Genomic DNA, 12766 nt, shown 5'->3' with positions numbered 1-12766 from the left:
ATCACGCTTAGTAACTAGTAATAGCAATAGTGGGAGATTGTTGTGGGAGAAAATTTTACATGAAAAGAAGAAAATGCTGTAATCTTGTACTAAGCAGAAAATTAGTTTTGTCCTCCTGTTATTCTAGTAGGCTGGCAAAACAGCCTTCATTTATTTTGTGTCTTTGAATATGCAAATGGTAAACAGAAGCCTATTTTTGTATGCATAGTCATTTTATACTGCTCAAATGTTTTGCACATCAACCCTATTAGCAGCAACTGTACCTCCATTGTGCTACTGCCCTACTTAACACTTCAGAAGACAAAAGTTCTGATGCACCCTTTCACTGTGACTTCTAAATTTTGAGTTTTATCCTTTGAGGGGTAAAACTTCTTTTGCCAAGACAGACCTTCCTGGAGCTACCTGTCAAAAAAGGACTTAGCTGATACATAGTATCAAAACAACAAAGGTGACTTGCATTTCCCCAGTGGGCTACTGACAAAAATGACACTGGGTCCTCACTTTCTCTGACTGAGAATCTCATGTTATGCCTTCTGTGTGCACCAGGAGCCTTGTAATCACGTGGGCTTCTAAATTAACAGAAAGTCCACGCAACAGTACAGTCCTGGTTAGCTGTGTAAGAGGAATACCTTCCTAAGAAAGCATTATAAGAAACACAGATAAAGTTTCCCTCTGATACATCATCTAGGAAAACTTGCTATTGTAGCTAATGCAGGTAGCTGAACAAATTCTATGTCTTCTTGACGTTCTCAAGTAGCTGAGATTCTACTCATGCACTTGTGTCAGGATCATCTCTCTGTCAAACTGACATCCTCAAAGAGCTTTCTGTGGCATTTCTTCCTGTTACTAAAGCACTGTTTTCATAAAGTGATTAATCAAAAATACTAATTTTAAAATTATTATATAAAAGACAGCACTGAAAAAAAGAAAAACATACAGTTGAGCATGAGGAGTTAAAAAACAAAGAAGGAAATTTTGTGATGTGTTATGATCCTCAACTTGTTGTCTTGCTCTTCTGTACTGAAGATCTCATATGATACATTTTTCTGAATCTTTATGGGCAAGAGTTATGTTTGCCTTCTTGGCTTGTGTGTATCTTGCTCGAACAACTGCATCTCACCATTGCCTTTGAGCAATCTTTACTTCCAAGTACATTATACCTTGCTCAGTGCAATAGCCTACTGCAGATCTCTGATACATGGTTCTCACTATGCATGTGCTGTGGAAAAATAGCAGTTTTCCTTTTCTCCAGCTTTTAAAATTTCATTTTAAAAAGGGGGGCTTCTGTGTAGAAAGGGTGTGTGCTCCCTTGTATGTAACTATCAATCAGAGAAGTAGCATATGCCTCTCAACCAGGTGAATGGAGAAAACTAAACACTCCGTTTCCAGGAAAAGGGATGAATGGTGTTGCTTTTCATCAATCTTTTCTCCTTTCAAAAAAGGAAGGGCAGGAGAGACTCTGGCTACGCATTGGGGACTGCAGGCTTCAGCCAAGAGGTGGCGTTAAGGCGCAGCGCAATGTTCTCTTAACAAAACCCCATCCATTCCTCAAACCTTGTTTTAACTGTAGTATGCCTGATGTCCAGAGATACACGAAGCAGTTAAGGAAATGAAAAATACAGTGTGGATTAGCAAGGAATATTTAAAGGGCCGGTGGTCTGAATTTAAACTGGAAAACTTAAGCAATTTATGCCTCCAACAACCATGTTGCTTGAAGTATGTATATCAAAGAGTCCCATGGTCTGCAAGTTAGCGTATATCTGTGCAAACACAAACCAAGTGCTAGATACAGCTATTAAGTTAGATACTAGATTAGATATTAGATACTATATACTATTATCTTGACCACAACGATGCATATTTTCAGCATATATATGCCTCTTCAGAACACCTTCATCATAAAAGATGACAAGTATTTCCAAACCAAACAAATGGAGCCAGACCTATTTTCAAAACAAAACAAAACTACTCACATTTAACACTGGTATACAAACTCTTCGGTGGAGATGAATCAACAGCAGCTGTATTAACAAAAAGAAGGTTCAGTCCAATGAAACACTAACATCACAAATAATCATATGAAAATGGATAGAGATGAAACTGATCATCCTAAGGTGTTGAATTCCCTGTGGGAATGTGGCACCTGTCTGCATAATATTAGCATTATTAATAATGCAGATCTACAAACCACCAAACCCTACCCATCCATAGTGATGTATACTATTTTATTCCTATTCCCTGCTATTATCTTTGCCAATGGTCAGCTCTCAAAAGCTAGCATAGCTATAAACATAGTGAAGTTGTTTGAGTTACACCAACTACAATTACTCCAACTGCACTTACACCAACTGAGGATCTGACATCACGTCTTTATCTGGGTAAAAGCATAAGATAAGTGCCCCAGCAGTGCTGCTGTTGGTTCAACATCAAACCTGGGTCCAAATTTCGTGGCTTTTGCCCATCTCTACTTAGATATAGAAATAAGAGCCAGTACAGCTACATTTATTAACCTTCATTTTCATTTACAATTTAAGAAAAGCTGTACTAGTTTTGTGTTGGTATCTACTGCTACCCAGAAAGTTTGTATTTCAGGGATGAGTAGTACAGCTGCTATCAGCCAGGGGAAACTGCCAAGTGATGCTCTAAGAGCAAGATTCAAGTTGTCCCTAGGCTCAAGGTCATAATTTCATCATCTTTCTTTCTAGCAATAGGAATTATCTGACGATCCAATTACATATGCAGTTTTGTACGCAGCATTTTCTGTTATTCAGTCATTTGATTTTCATTGTAAAAAGTTAAATCAAGTGAGCTTCAAGGAACGAAACCCTGTCACTCTACTGCTTCACAGTCTTCATTAAGATACGTGTCCATACAGGAGATGGTATGGATGTTAATGGAGCTGTATGTCTGATTGCATATACCTGGATATAACTGAGGTATATGGAGAAATACTATTTCTGACTGTGGAGGGAAAAGCAATCACCTAGGAGAAGTTCAGTATTCTAGTTTCATTTGAAGGACACTGACTCCATTTCTCTCCAAGACACTTTTGTGATTACTGCCAAATGCCACAGAAAATTGGAGTTTGTACAAGTGCTCCAAACAAAGTTTCAGACATGCAGGGCTAGCTACTGTCTGGAGTGAGGCCAAATAGGTTGTATTTTAAAAAGCAGCTGTATTTCAGAAAGACTGGAGAACATTTAGAAGGATACTGGAGAAGGCCTTTAGACAACCCTGGCCAGATGTTTTCAGAGGCACAAAATCCTATCAACTCTTCTAAGGATGTACAGAACCTGTAGCAAGTCAGCACTTCAGAGCATCAGGGTATGTACAGAAGAGAACCTCGATATTCTTGCAATATCGCTATTTTTAATATGTATGAAAAAGTTTAGCTCTACAAGGAAAACCTGTAGGAATGACAAAGCACTGTAGTAAGTAAAATAAGCGTTTTAATATTAAAGGTTCCTGCTCTAGTACACTCCAAATCTGCCTTTTGAGAACTGTAACTTTAGATGGTGAAACATCTAAGAATTAGAAATTTTAGCCACTGGAAATTTTTATTAGCACCTGTTGTGAGATGCTCTTTCCAGGCTGACTGAATTTTGCCACAGACAAGTAGGACTGACATCTGAAAAAAAGAAAATTGAAACCTGCTTGGGAACAAAGCACTTGGCTCCTTTTATGCCAAGAATATCTTCTGTATATTTTCTTCTGAGCTTTAAGAATGTAATAGATAAAAAGACTGCAAAACATCTTTGTTTTCTTCCTTTTATTTTTTGATCTTTGCTCCCTCATTTAGGCTTCTGATGAAAGCAGAGTAGAGGGGAGAATCACCTCCCTTGACCTGCTGGTCGTGCTTCTTTTGATGCAGCCCAAGATATGGTTGGCTTTCTGGGCTGCAAGTGCACATTGCTGGGTCATGTTGAGCTTCTCATCAACCAACACCCCCAAGTCCTTCTCTGCAGGGCTGCTCTCAATCCACTCATCACCCACCCTGTATTTGTGCTTGGGATTGCCCCGACCCATGTGCAGAACTTGGCCTTGTTGAACTTCATGATGTCTGCACAGGCCCATCTCTCAAGCCTGTCAGGATCCCTCTGGATGGCATCTCTTCCCTCCAGTGTGTCGACCGCACCACACAGCTTGGTATTGTTGATAAACCTGCTGAGGGTGCACTCAATCCCATTGTCCATGTCACCTACAAAGATGTTAAACAGCACTGGTCCCAATACCAACCCCTGAGGAACACCACTCATCACTGGTCTCCACTTGGACATTGAGCTGTTGACTGCAACTTTTTGAGTGTAACCATACAGCCAATTCTTTATCCTCCAAGTGGTCCATCCACCTGTGTACGGAAGGGTTAAAGGATGGAATTTGGGTCTGTGGATGAACACTGGCTGATAGCTGAAAAGCTCAGTCAGCACAAGAAAGAGATGGTTTATTCTCTATTGTTTGAAATGCTGACCGTGGGAATAAAGAAGTTGGACAATGTTAGAGGAGGTAGTACGTGCAATAATGGAGGAATACAAGGCACCACGCATAATTTTGCTTACCTTGCAAAAGTCCTTTTATTGGTTAGAGCATAGTTGATGTGACTGATGGATTATGGTAATATGCCGCGTGTACAGAGCCCATGAACCAATAGACGGGATGCCTATGGCATGTGCAGCGCACCTGGCCAGCGGGCGCATGTGCCATAGGCTCCCTATGTTGCAATCGAGGTGTGTTTCGGCACCCATTGGCCACGAGTGTCAACACCTGTTCCTCCGCAAATGTATAAATACCGGGGTTTCCTGAAGAGCAGTGGGCTGGTGTACAGCAAGGTCACCGTTGCCTCCATGGGGACGCCCACATAAAGCTGGCACCTACCAACTGCTGGGCTGAGCTCGCGGTGCAAGACGGCACAAGAATGTATGGATGGACCATCTTCTTCATGATCCTTGGGTAAGCATGTTAATTGCTTTGCTATGTTAGTTGCTTTGCAAAAATACCCTTAGTGTAATGCATGTCTGTAGTTAATAAAATGCTTGCTTCTTCCCTTTTAATCAGTGAGTGTGTGTGCTTGCCTTCTCAGGAATCCTCGAAACCACTCTAAAACACCATCAAATCCGTGTCTGCAATTTAGAGACAAGGACGTCTTGCAGGACAGTGTCAGAGGCTTTGCACAAGTGCAGGTAGATGACATCAGTTGCTCTTTCCTTATCCACCAACACTGTAACCATGTCGTAGAAGGCCACCAAGTGTGTCAGGCACGATTTGCCCTTAGTCAAGTCATGCTGGCTGTTACCGATCACTTCCTTATTTTCCATGTGCCCTAGCATATTTTCCAGGAGGATGTGCTCCATGATCTTGCTGGGCACAGAGGTGAGACTGACTGGCCTGTAGTTCCTTGAGTCTTCCTTTTTTTCCTTTTTAAAAATGGGGGTTATGTTTCCCCTTTTCCAGTCAGTGGGAACCTCCTTGGACTGCCATGACTTCTCAAATATGATGGATAGTGGCTTAGCCATTTCATCTGCCAGTTCTGTCAGGACCCGCAGATGCATCTCATCAGATCTCATGAACTTGTGCACCTTCAGGCTCCTTAGATGGTCTCAAACCTGATCTTCTACGGTGGGCAGCTCTTCATTCTCCCAGTCCCTGCCTTTGCCTTCTGTGACTTGGGCAGTGTGGCTGGAGCACTTGCCGGTGAAGATTAAGGCAAAAAATCATTGAGTACCTCAACCTTCTCCTTGTCCCGGGTAACCAGGTCTCCCGTTTTCTTCAGGAGAGGACCCACATTTTCCCTAGTGTTCTTTTTATCACTGACATACCTATAGAAGCTTTTCTTGTTGCCCTTGACATCCCCGGCCAGATTTAATTCTATCAGGGCTTTGGCTTTCCTAACCTGATCCCTGGCTGTTCAGACAATTTCTTTGTATTCCCCCGAGGCTACCTGTCTGTGCTTCCACCCTCTATAGGCTTCCTTTTTGTGTTTGAGTTTGTCCAGGAGCTCCTTGTTCATCCACGCAGGCCTCCTGGCATTTTTGCCTGACTTCCTCTTTGCTGGGATGCATCAGTCCTGAGTTTGGAGGAGGTGATCCTTGAATATTAACCAGCTTTCTTGGGCCCCTCTTCCCTCCAGGGCTGTATCCCATGGTACTCTACCAAGTAGGTCCCTGAAGAGGCAAAGTCTGCTCTCCTGAAGTCCGGGGTAGAAAGCTTGCTGTGCGCCCTCATTTGAGCTGGGTATTTTAAGATAAAGCACTTGGCACTGCAAATTGATGAAAGGATTGGTCTCCTTGCAAAAAATGCAGCAGCAATCATCTCATCTATTGTTCAACAGCTATGTGTTATTATAAAGCTCACTGCATGTTATCAGTGAATTGTTTGGTTAGAAAGCCTTGGGAGCCCAAGGACTGGAAGTCTTGCAGTAACCTAACTATGGCTATGACCATTCAACTCCAGTTGTTTTCATCTGCACCTGAAGCACCAGAAAGTTTACATAGCTCCAGACAACTGATGGAGGACATGTTTTTATTCCAAATTCTCTTTCTAGTGGTTTGCAGCTATTTACGGGGGGAAAAGTATTTGAAGAGCCCTCTCAAACATGACTGTGTGCTAATGGAACTTCCCTCTACGTTATTTAGGTCTGATACTGTAACTTTCTAAACATCAAAAGCTGTAACCTTACTGTTACTCTTCTGTTGTTTCTCCAAATTAAACAAATACCTCCCGTACTTCTCATTTTACCTTTCCTTTTAGTCAACTGCCATATACATTTAAACAGAAACAATTAGTAAAATAACACAGGGGAATTAAATAATATTTCCCTTCTGTCCTGGTTTCGGCTGATATAGAGTTAATTTTCTTCTTAGTAGCTGGTACAATGTTGTGGTTTGGATTTAGTGTGAGAATAATGTTGATAGCACACTGATGTTTTAGTTGTTGCTAAGTAGTGCTTATCCTAAGTTAAGGATTTTTCAGTTTCCCATGCTCTGCCAGCAAGCAGGTGCACGAGAAGCTGGGAGGGAGCATGGCCAGGACCGCTGACCTGAACTAACCAAAGGGATATTCCATACCATAGAACGTCATGCTCAGTATATAAACTGTGGGGAGTGGACCATGAGGGGTAGATCACTGCTCGGGCATCAGTCAGTGGGTGGTGAGCAATAGCATTGTGCATCACTTGTCTTTTCTTGGGTTTTATGTCTCTCTCTTTTTCTTTTATTTGTTTTCATTACTATTATTAATATTAATTATTATCATTATTATTATATTTTTAGTATTATTGTTATTATCATGTTTTAGTTTAGTTAATAAACCATTCTTATTTCAACACACAAGTTTTACTTTTTTTTTTCCCCCGAGTCTCCTCCCCTTCCCACTGGGAGCGGGGAGGCGTGAGCGAGCAGCTGCGTGGTGCTTAGTTGCTGGCTGGGATCAAACCACAACACCTTCCTAATATGAACTTATCATTTTGTGGAATGGTTTGACTCTGTAGGCTTTTTGCCTCTCAACAGTTAGGATTGCTTCTCCCAAGACAAGGTTATAGTTCCAATCAAGTGTTCTACATATCTCCTCTTTTAGGGCACACCATGTTATGGCTCACTTTTAAATCCTCCTACACCTGTTGAGTTAGTGACACGGAGAGGGAGGAAAGAAAGGGGAAGAAATTCAGGAGCCAGCCAAAACTAAGGGCCACAACCATGCATACCCTTGAGTATGATTTCATCTTTCAGCTACATAGATAGTGTTGTCATTAAAGACCGTACATACCTTTGGCAGACATCAGGTTCTTGTAATGAGCAGCCATGTGATCTTGAATGAGGTACTGGTTGGAGAGCTTGCAGGAAGGTCCAGGAGAAAAAGCTGCAAGACGGAAGAATCTTAGTTCATTCAATAGGGCAAGCAATGTCTCGGGCAATAATGGCTCTGAAAATATTTTAATATTTATCCTTTCCTGCTTGCAATAAAATCAAGTCCATATTCATTCATTTATTTCAAAAAGTAAGGGTAACACAAAATGTAACATGCAAAAGTGGTAAATTATTCTCATTTTGCATGTTTTTGAATACCTGAGAATTATGGCTTGCAATAAGTAGTGTATGAGCCTTGGATATTATAGAACTCTGCAGAATAATAGAGGATCTCACTGTTTAATATCTGATATAATAAAAAGCATTTACATTTTGAAAGATTTAATACTAGAGAGTAGGACAAAGTACTGTAAAAAACAGCATATGAATATCTTACCTCTTGGTGATACCAGGCTAACTCTAGCTCTCTGTAGTGAGGAAAATGGACTGGATACACAGGGAGACAGAAGTAGGGCCAGAAAAGGAGCCAGGACATGGAACAGAAATGTGTTACACACAGAATAACCATGACACTCCTCTGAATCTCTAACCTACCAGACTTCTCAGATTAGGAAGAATTTGTCTCTATATCTGATGCAAGTTCATTAGCCCAGGAAAAAAGTCAAGAAGCAGATAAGCATTTACTCCTTTTAAATTTTAACCTGGTATTGTGGCTGAGATAGGTCATTGTCTTTCAACCTGTTTCCGAACAAGAATAATATTTCTGGGTTCCTTCTCAAATCATCAGACAAGATTTGTAGATAGAAAGTTGCTAGCAAATAATATTAAAAAATAAACAAAATACTGGAGATCAGAAATCTAATGTGCCTTTGGCCTTCCATCCACAGGCACAGAATAGCCCTTAACTGAGTCTATCCAACCTATTCAGGTTTGGCTTTCTGACACAATGAAGTAAATTATTGTTTCATCGTTCATGTCCCCAATGTACAATTTCAGCTAATGACTTAGTTTCAAAGTTTTTATTGTATTTTGAAAGAATAGGAGACATTGGGTTGAGAGTCTGGGAGTCAATCCTTCTAACCTTGGTTTGGCTGCTTTCTTGCTGTGTTGCTTTTTCTTGTCTAAATCTCCTGCCTACCAAGTGAGACAGTGCTATGAACTATTTTTCACTGCCAAGGAGTTTGACTACATTCAATTTATTGTGTCATCTTTTGAACAAGCACCCTAAGAAAGAGCAGGACAGAATACATAATGTCGTATTTGTTTCTTCATTTAGTATTATTTACTAATGTGCTCCTGCAAATGACTAAAAGCCTGCTAGAAGGGCACTGGTGTGAAGACCTGCTTTCAACAGCCTGTCCAGGAGCAGCATCACATCCCAACATGACCAGCTGCAGAAAGGTGCTGTTATTTCTGCTCCAGGACCACCCATTCTGATTGTCCATCGAACATGAAGGCACAGCCAGAGTGCTTACACCATGACACAAACAGGTGCAGAGACATCAACAGAAATAATGACTCTATGTTTGCTATAAAGCAATGGAGAACTTTGTGCAAAATTATGATCAAACTGCATTTATCTCTTGTCTCAATGAAATTTAGCATGGTACCACAATGGAATCCAATACTTGAAGCAGACAAATATAAAGCTCACAAAATTTCTAATCATGAGCATTTACCATACGTCCAGTTTCAATCAGGGAAACCACTCATAGGTGTTAGTAACATACTGAAGAAATCAAATAGTTAGAATTAGTACTATTCTAAAATTAGTACTAAGTTTCAAAGAACTTATGTGCTTGAGACCAATAGTTATTCACTTCCAAAACTTCAACGACTTAATTTTTTTCATGAATTTTGCCAATTGTGCTGTAACCTCCTGCTGGCAAAAGCAACTGGAACAAGCTCTTCAGTAATATCCAGCACCATCCCTAGCTGGTGTAAAGTGGGGCAGCTCTACTGAGTTCAAGGAATGGCAATGCCCTAAATCACAGCAGCTAGAGGCTCTTGGCACTAAGGAAAAGTAAATAGTATTTCGGGAAATGCCCCAAATCTTTCCCTGATTGGCAGTGACAGCCTGATTTCAATATATGCAGTGAAAAAGACAGCATGACAGAAGAACAATGTGATAATCCAAACAATATCAAAGTATTAAAAAAGGGATGGAAAATCCATTTATAAAAAGAACAGTCTTCTCAAAATGAATTACCGTCCCAAATTTGAAATGCTGAAGATATACAAGGCACTAGTAGTTTAATCTAATCTTTTGTCTTTCATAAAATCTAACTCTATCCTGTGTCCAGAAAATTGCTAACATTGTGCAATAAGCAGCATTGTGGTTATTCCTATGTAAGGAAAAAAAAAAAGGCAAATTCTTTTCTTTGCCAGAGACTTTCTGTTGAACTTTGGCAAGTCATTTTGTCTTTCTGTCTCAATCTCTCTGAAAAGAGGACATGAAAAAGCACATCCATTGCTCAAAGAAGATGTTTTAAGGATAAAAACGATGAAATGGGGAGGTTCAGTGGATGCCTGTCTAAGTATTTCCCACCCCTAGGGAGGCTGATCTTATTTGACCTCACTGGAAAGTTCACACTTTTAAACAGATTTTTCTTCTGTTTTCTTTCACATCTTTGAATAACTTCAAATTGAGGGAAATGTTAAATAGAAATCTTCCAGGAATTTTAAGTAGCCCTGTTATGAAGCTCTGTTGATGGGGCAAACACACGTCACATCAAATTGAAAAAGCCCTTTTATGTGCTGTAAAGATGGGCAGAGTTCTTAAGCCCATGTTTGAACAGAATCAAACTTCTGTATTTCCTGCTGTCCTACATAGACCTAATTTACCTGCAGTATTTAGCAAATTGCTTTATCCAAGTTTTCAACATTTCAGAGTTTCAACATTTTCTATATATGAGCACAGATCTACCCGCAGAAAGTTGCCTGCTTTTGAAAATCTTTCTAAACTCTGAGTACTATTGTACTTTCAAGACATTTACATCTTGCTTCTATATATGAGGAAAGATCTTCAGGAAACACAGATACAAGAATGAGCAATAAAGAACAGTGACAACTCTCTCAACACTGACTCTTTTTATTTCCTATTTTGTAATGACTTTCTTAGTAATTTATTATAGTCCTGAACGTGTAGTTGTACGATGACTAATTTACCTAGTTTCCCCTGATTGAATTGCAAGACATTACCTCTGCAAATCAGGTCTGGAGAATATATCATGTCCAGAGGTATAATGTCATATCATAAATCCAGTCGTAGCAGTATTAAAGTTTGACTGATACACAATGACAGTGATAAAACATGTCTTTTCCATGTAGCTGAAAAACAAAAATATGCTTTTGAAAAACACAAGAGGTGACTTTGCTCCTCACCAGACTGCTAATTCAAAGCCACTGCTTTTTGCCTCTTATAGGAGCAAAAGCATGTCCTCAAGAACATGTCAACTACTTTACTCTTTTAAAGACTAGTATAACTGCAGTGCTGCTGCACCACAAATACTTTATCTTTATACCATTGCTAACTGCTAATTCCTACAAGTGGAAATTTCACAGTGTGGGGACAAAGCTACATGTACTTATAATCAACAAATAAAAACTGTTCAGTGATACTTAAGCCTCAAAAGCTTGGAAATATCAAATTCTTATCTACACTTCACATTACTGGCAGGTGGGAACGATCTCTGCAACATCCTTGGCTTTGCCTTTTGTAAACTGATAGAAGTACCTATCTAGCATCGCAAGGAAAGAGCTATCTGGCACCATAAGTGGCAGTTCACAGTTATGATCCTGCATCTGTTTGCATCTGTCTACTTTTTCATCTTGTATTTAGAGCCTAAATTTGGAGGGGAGAGCGACCACCTCTTCTCTCTGTGTTTGTCTCATACTTAACAAGGTAGAACATTTGCCCATGGCTATGGCCACAGTGCTTGCTTCAGTGCAGACAATGTAGTAACCAATGAGACAATCTCTCAGCAGAGTGGCCCAGTCAATGACTGACAAATGCTTTGCAGATCCTTTTACTTTGGTTCAGATGCATAGTTATCTCAAGCTGCTCCCCTTCTGGGTAAGTATTTCTGCCTATTTTCAGCTATAGGAAGCACTGGCAGGCATTGAGCTTTGGCTTCTGCTTTGGGCATCTACCAGAGGTGTCTCTGCTTCTTTTTGCTTCAGAAAATACATAGATATCACTGTATACAGAAAACCAGTATGACAGACTGCTGAGGTGGGGAGGCAATAACTGTCCTCCTCTCCGTCCTTTGGGGTTCCTTTGAAAAGGTGGGAAGAGGAGGACGGTAGGGTAATACCCTGTGGGCCCTGAAATGCAGCACTCCCTATGTGCAGAGTGAAATATCTCCGGCTGCAGCTGGGCTTCGTCAAAGGAGGGATGAAGGATAAAAAGGACAAAAATGGTGGGTGGTGGTGCTAGTGGTGGTAGCGCGTTTGCCAGCATCTAATTAAGGACTGAAATGGTATGGATCTGGAGAAGGTGTAGTGGAACAGCGTTTCTGAGAAGGGAAGCTTCAGGCAGAACAGTTTTCTAGCAATTCTTCTACAGGTGCTTGGCAAAGATCCTGAGCAGGAAAGAAGGTGAATTAAGAAAGTGAGATCTTTCTAATAGCAGACCTTAGAAGCACTTATCTACTTTATATTTTTTCAATAATAAAATAAGTATTTTTAATAATCAATATTCAAGATGTTATTCCAAAATTGGAGCACATAGGCACTTCTCAAGTAATAATTTGAATACTTACGGCTACTTTTGAGACTCATGTGTCCTCTGAAAGGCCCCATCATGGAGTACGTAGGCACCATGGCTATCTGGGACCCTTGGTAGGGAAGGAAGTTGTATTGGTTACATATTGCGGAAGCATTAAGAAATATGATTATCTTTCTGCAGGTTCTATGGGGATTACAGAAGAGTGATGTCCTGGCCAGAACGCCACGCTACAACAGAT

The 12766-nt window shown here is 40.4% G+C and overlaps 1 protein-coding gene across 1 annotated transcript in view; it reads right to left on the bottom strand.

Annotated features, from left to right (window-relative positions):
- The window catches only part of LOC142037924 (spermatogenesis-associated protein 7 homolog), a 41710-nt gene extending 29475 nt beyond the window's left edge, over nt 1-12235 (bottom strand). The window contains exons 1-4 of the mRNA XM_075042660.1: nt 11001-12235; nt 8236-8285; nt 7759-7851; nt 1974-2021 (exon numbers count right to left, since the gene is read on the bottom strand). Coding sequence (XP_074898761.1) covers nt 1974-2021; nt 7759-7795 — 85 coding nt within the window. The 5' untranslated portion in view covers nt 7796-7851; nt 8236-8285; nt 11001-12235. The remainder of the gene's footprint in view (nt 1-1973; nt 2022-7758; nt 7852-8235; nt 8286-11000) is intronic.
- Between the last annotated feature and the right edge of the window lie 531 nt (nt 12236-12766).

Source organism: Buteo buteo, chromosome 12 (assembly GCF_964188355.1).
Source record: "Buteo buteo chromosome 12, bButBut1.hap1.1, whole genome shotgun sequence".
Classification (NCBI taxonomy): domain Eukaryota; kingdom Metazoa; phylum Chordata; class Aves; order Accipitriformes; family Accipitridae; genus Buteo; species Buteo buteo.
This window is presented reverse-complemented; position numbering and strand designations above follow the sequence as displayed.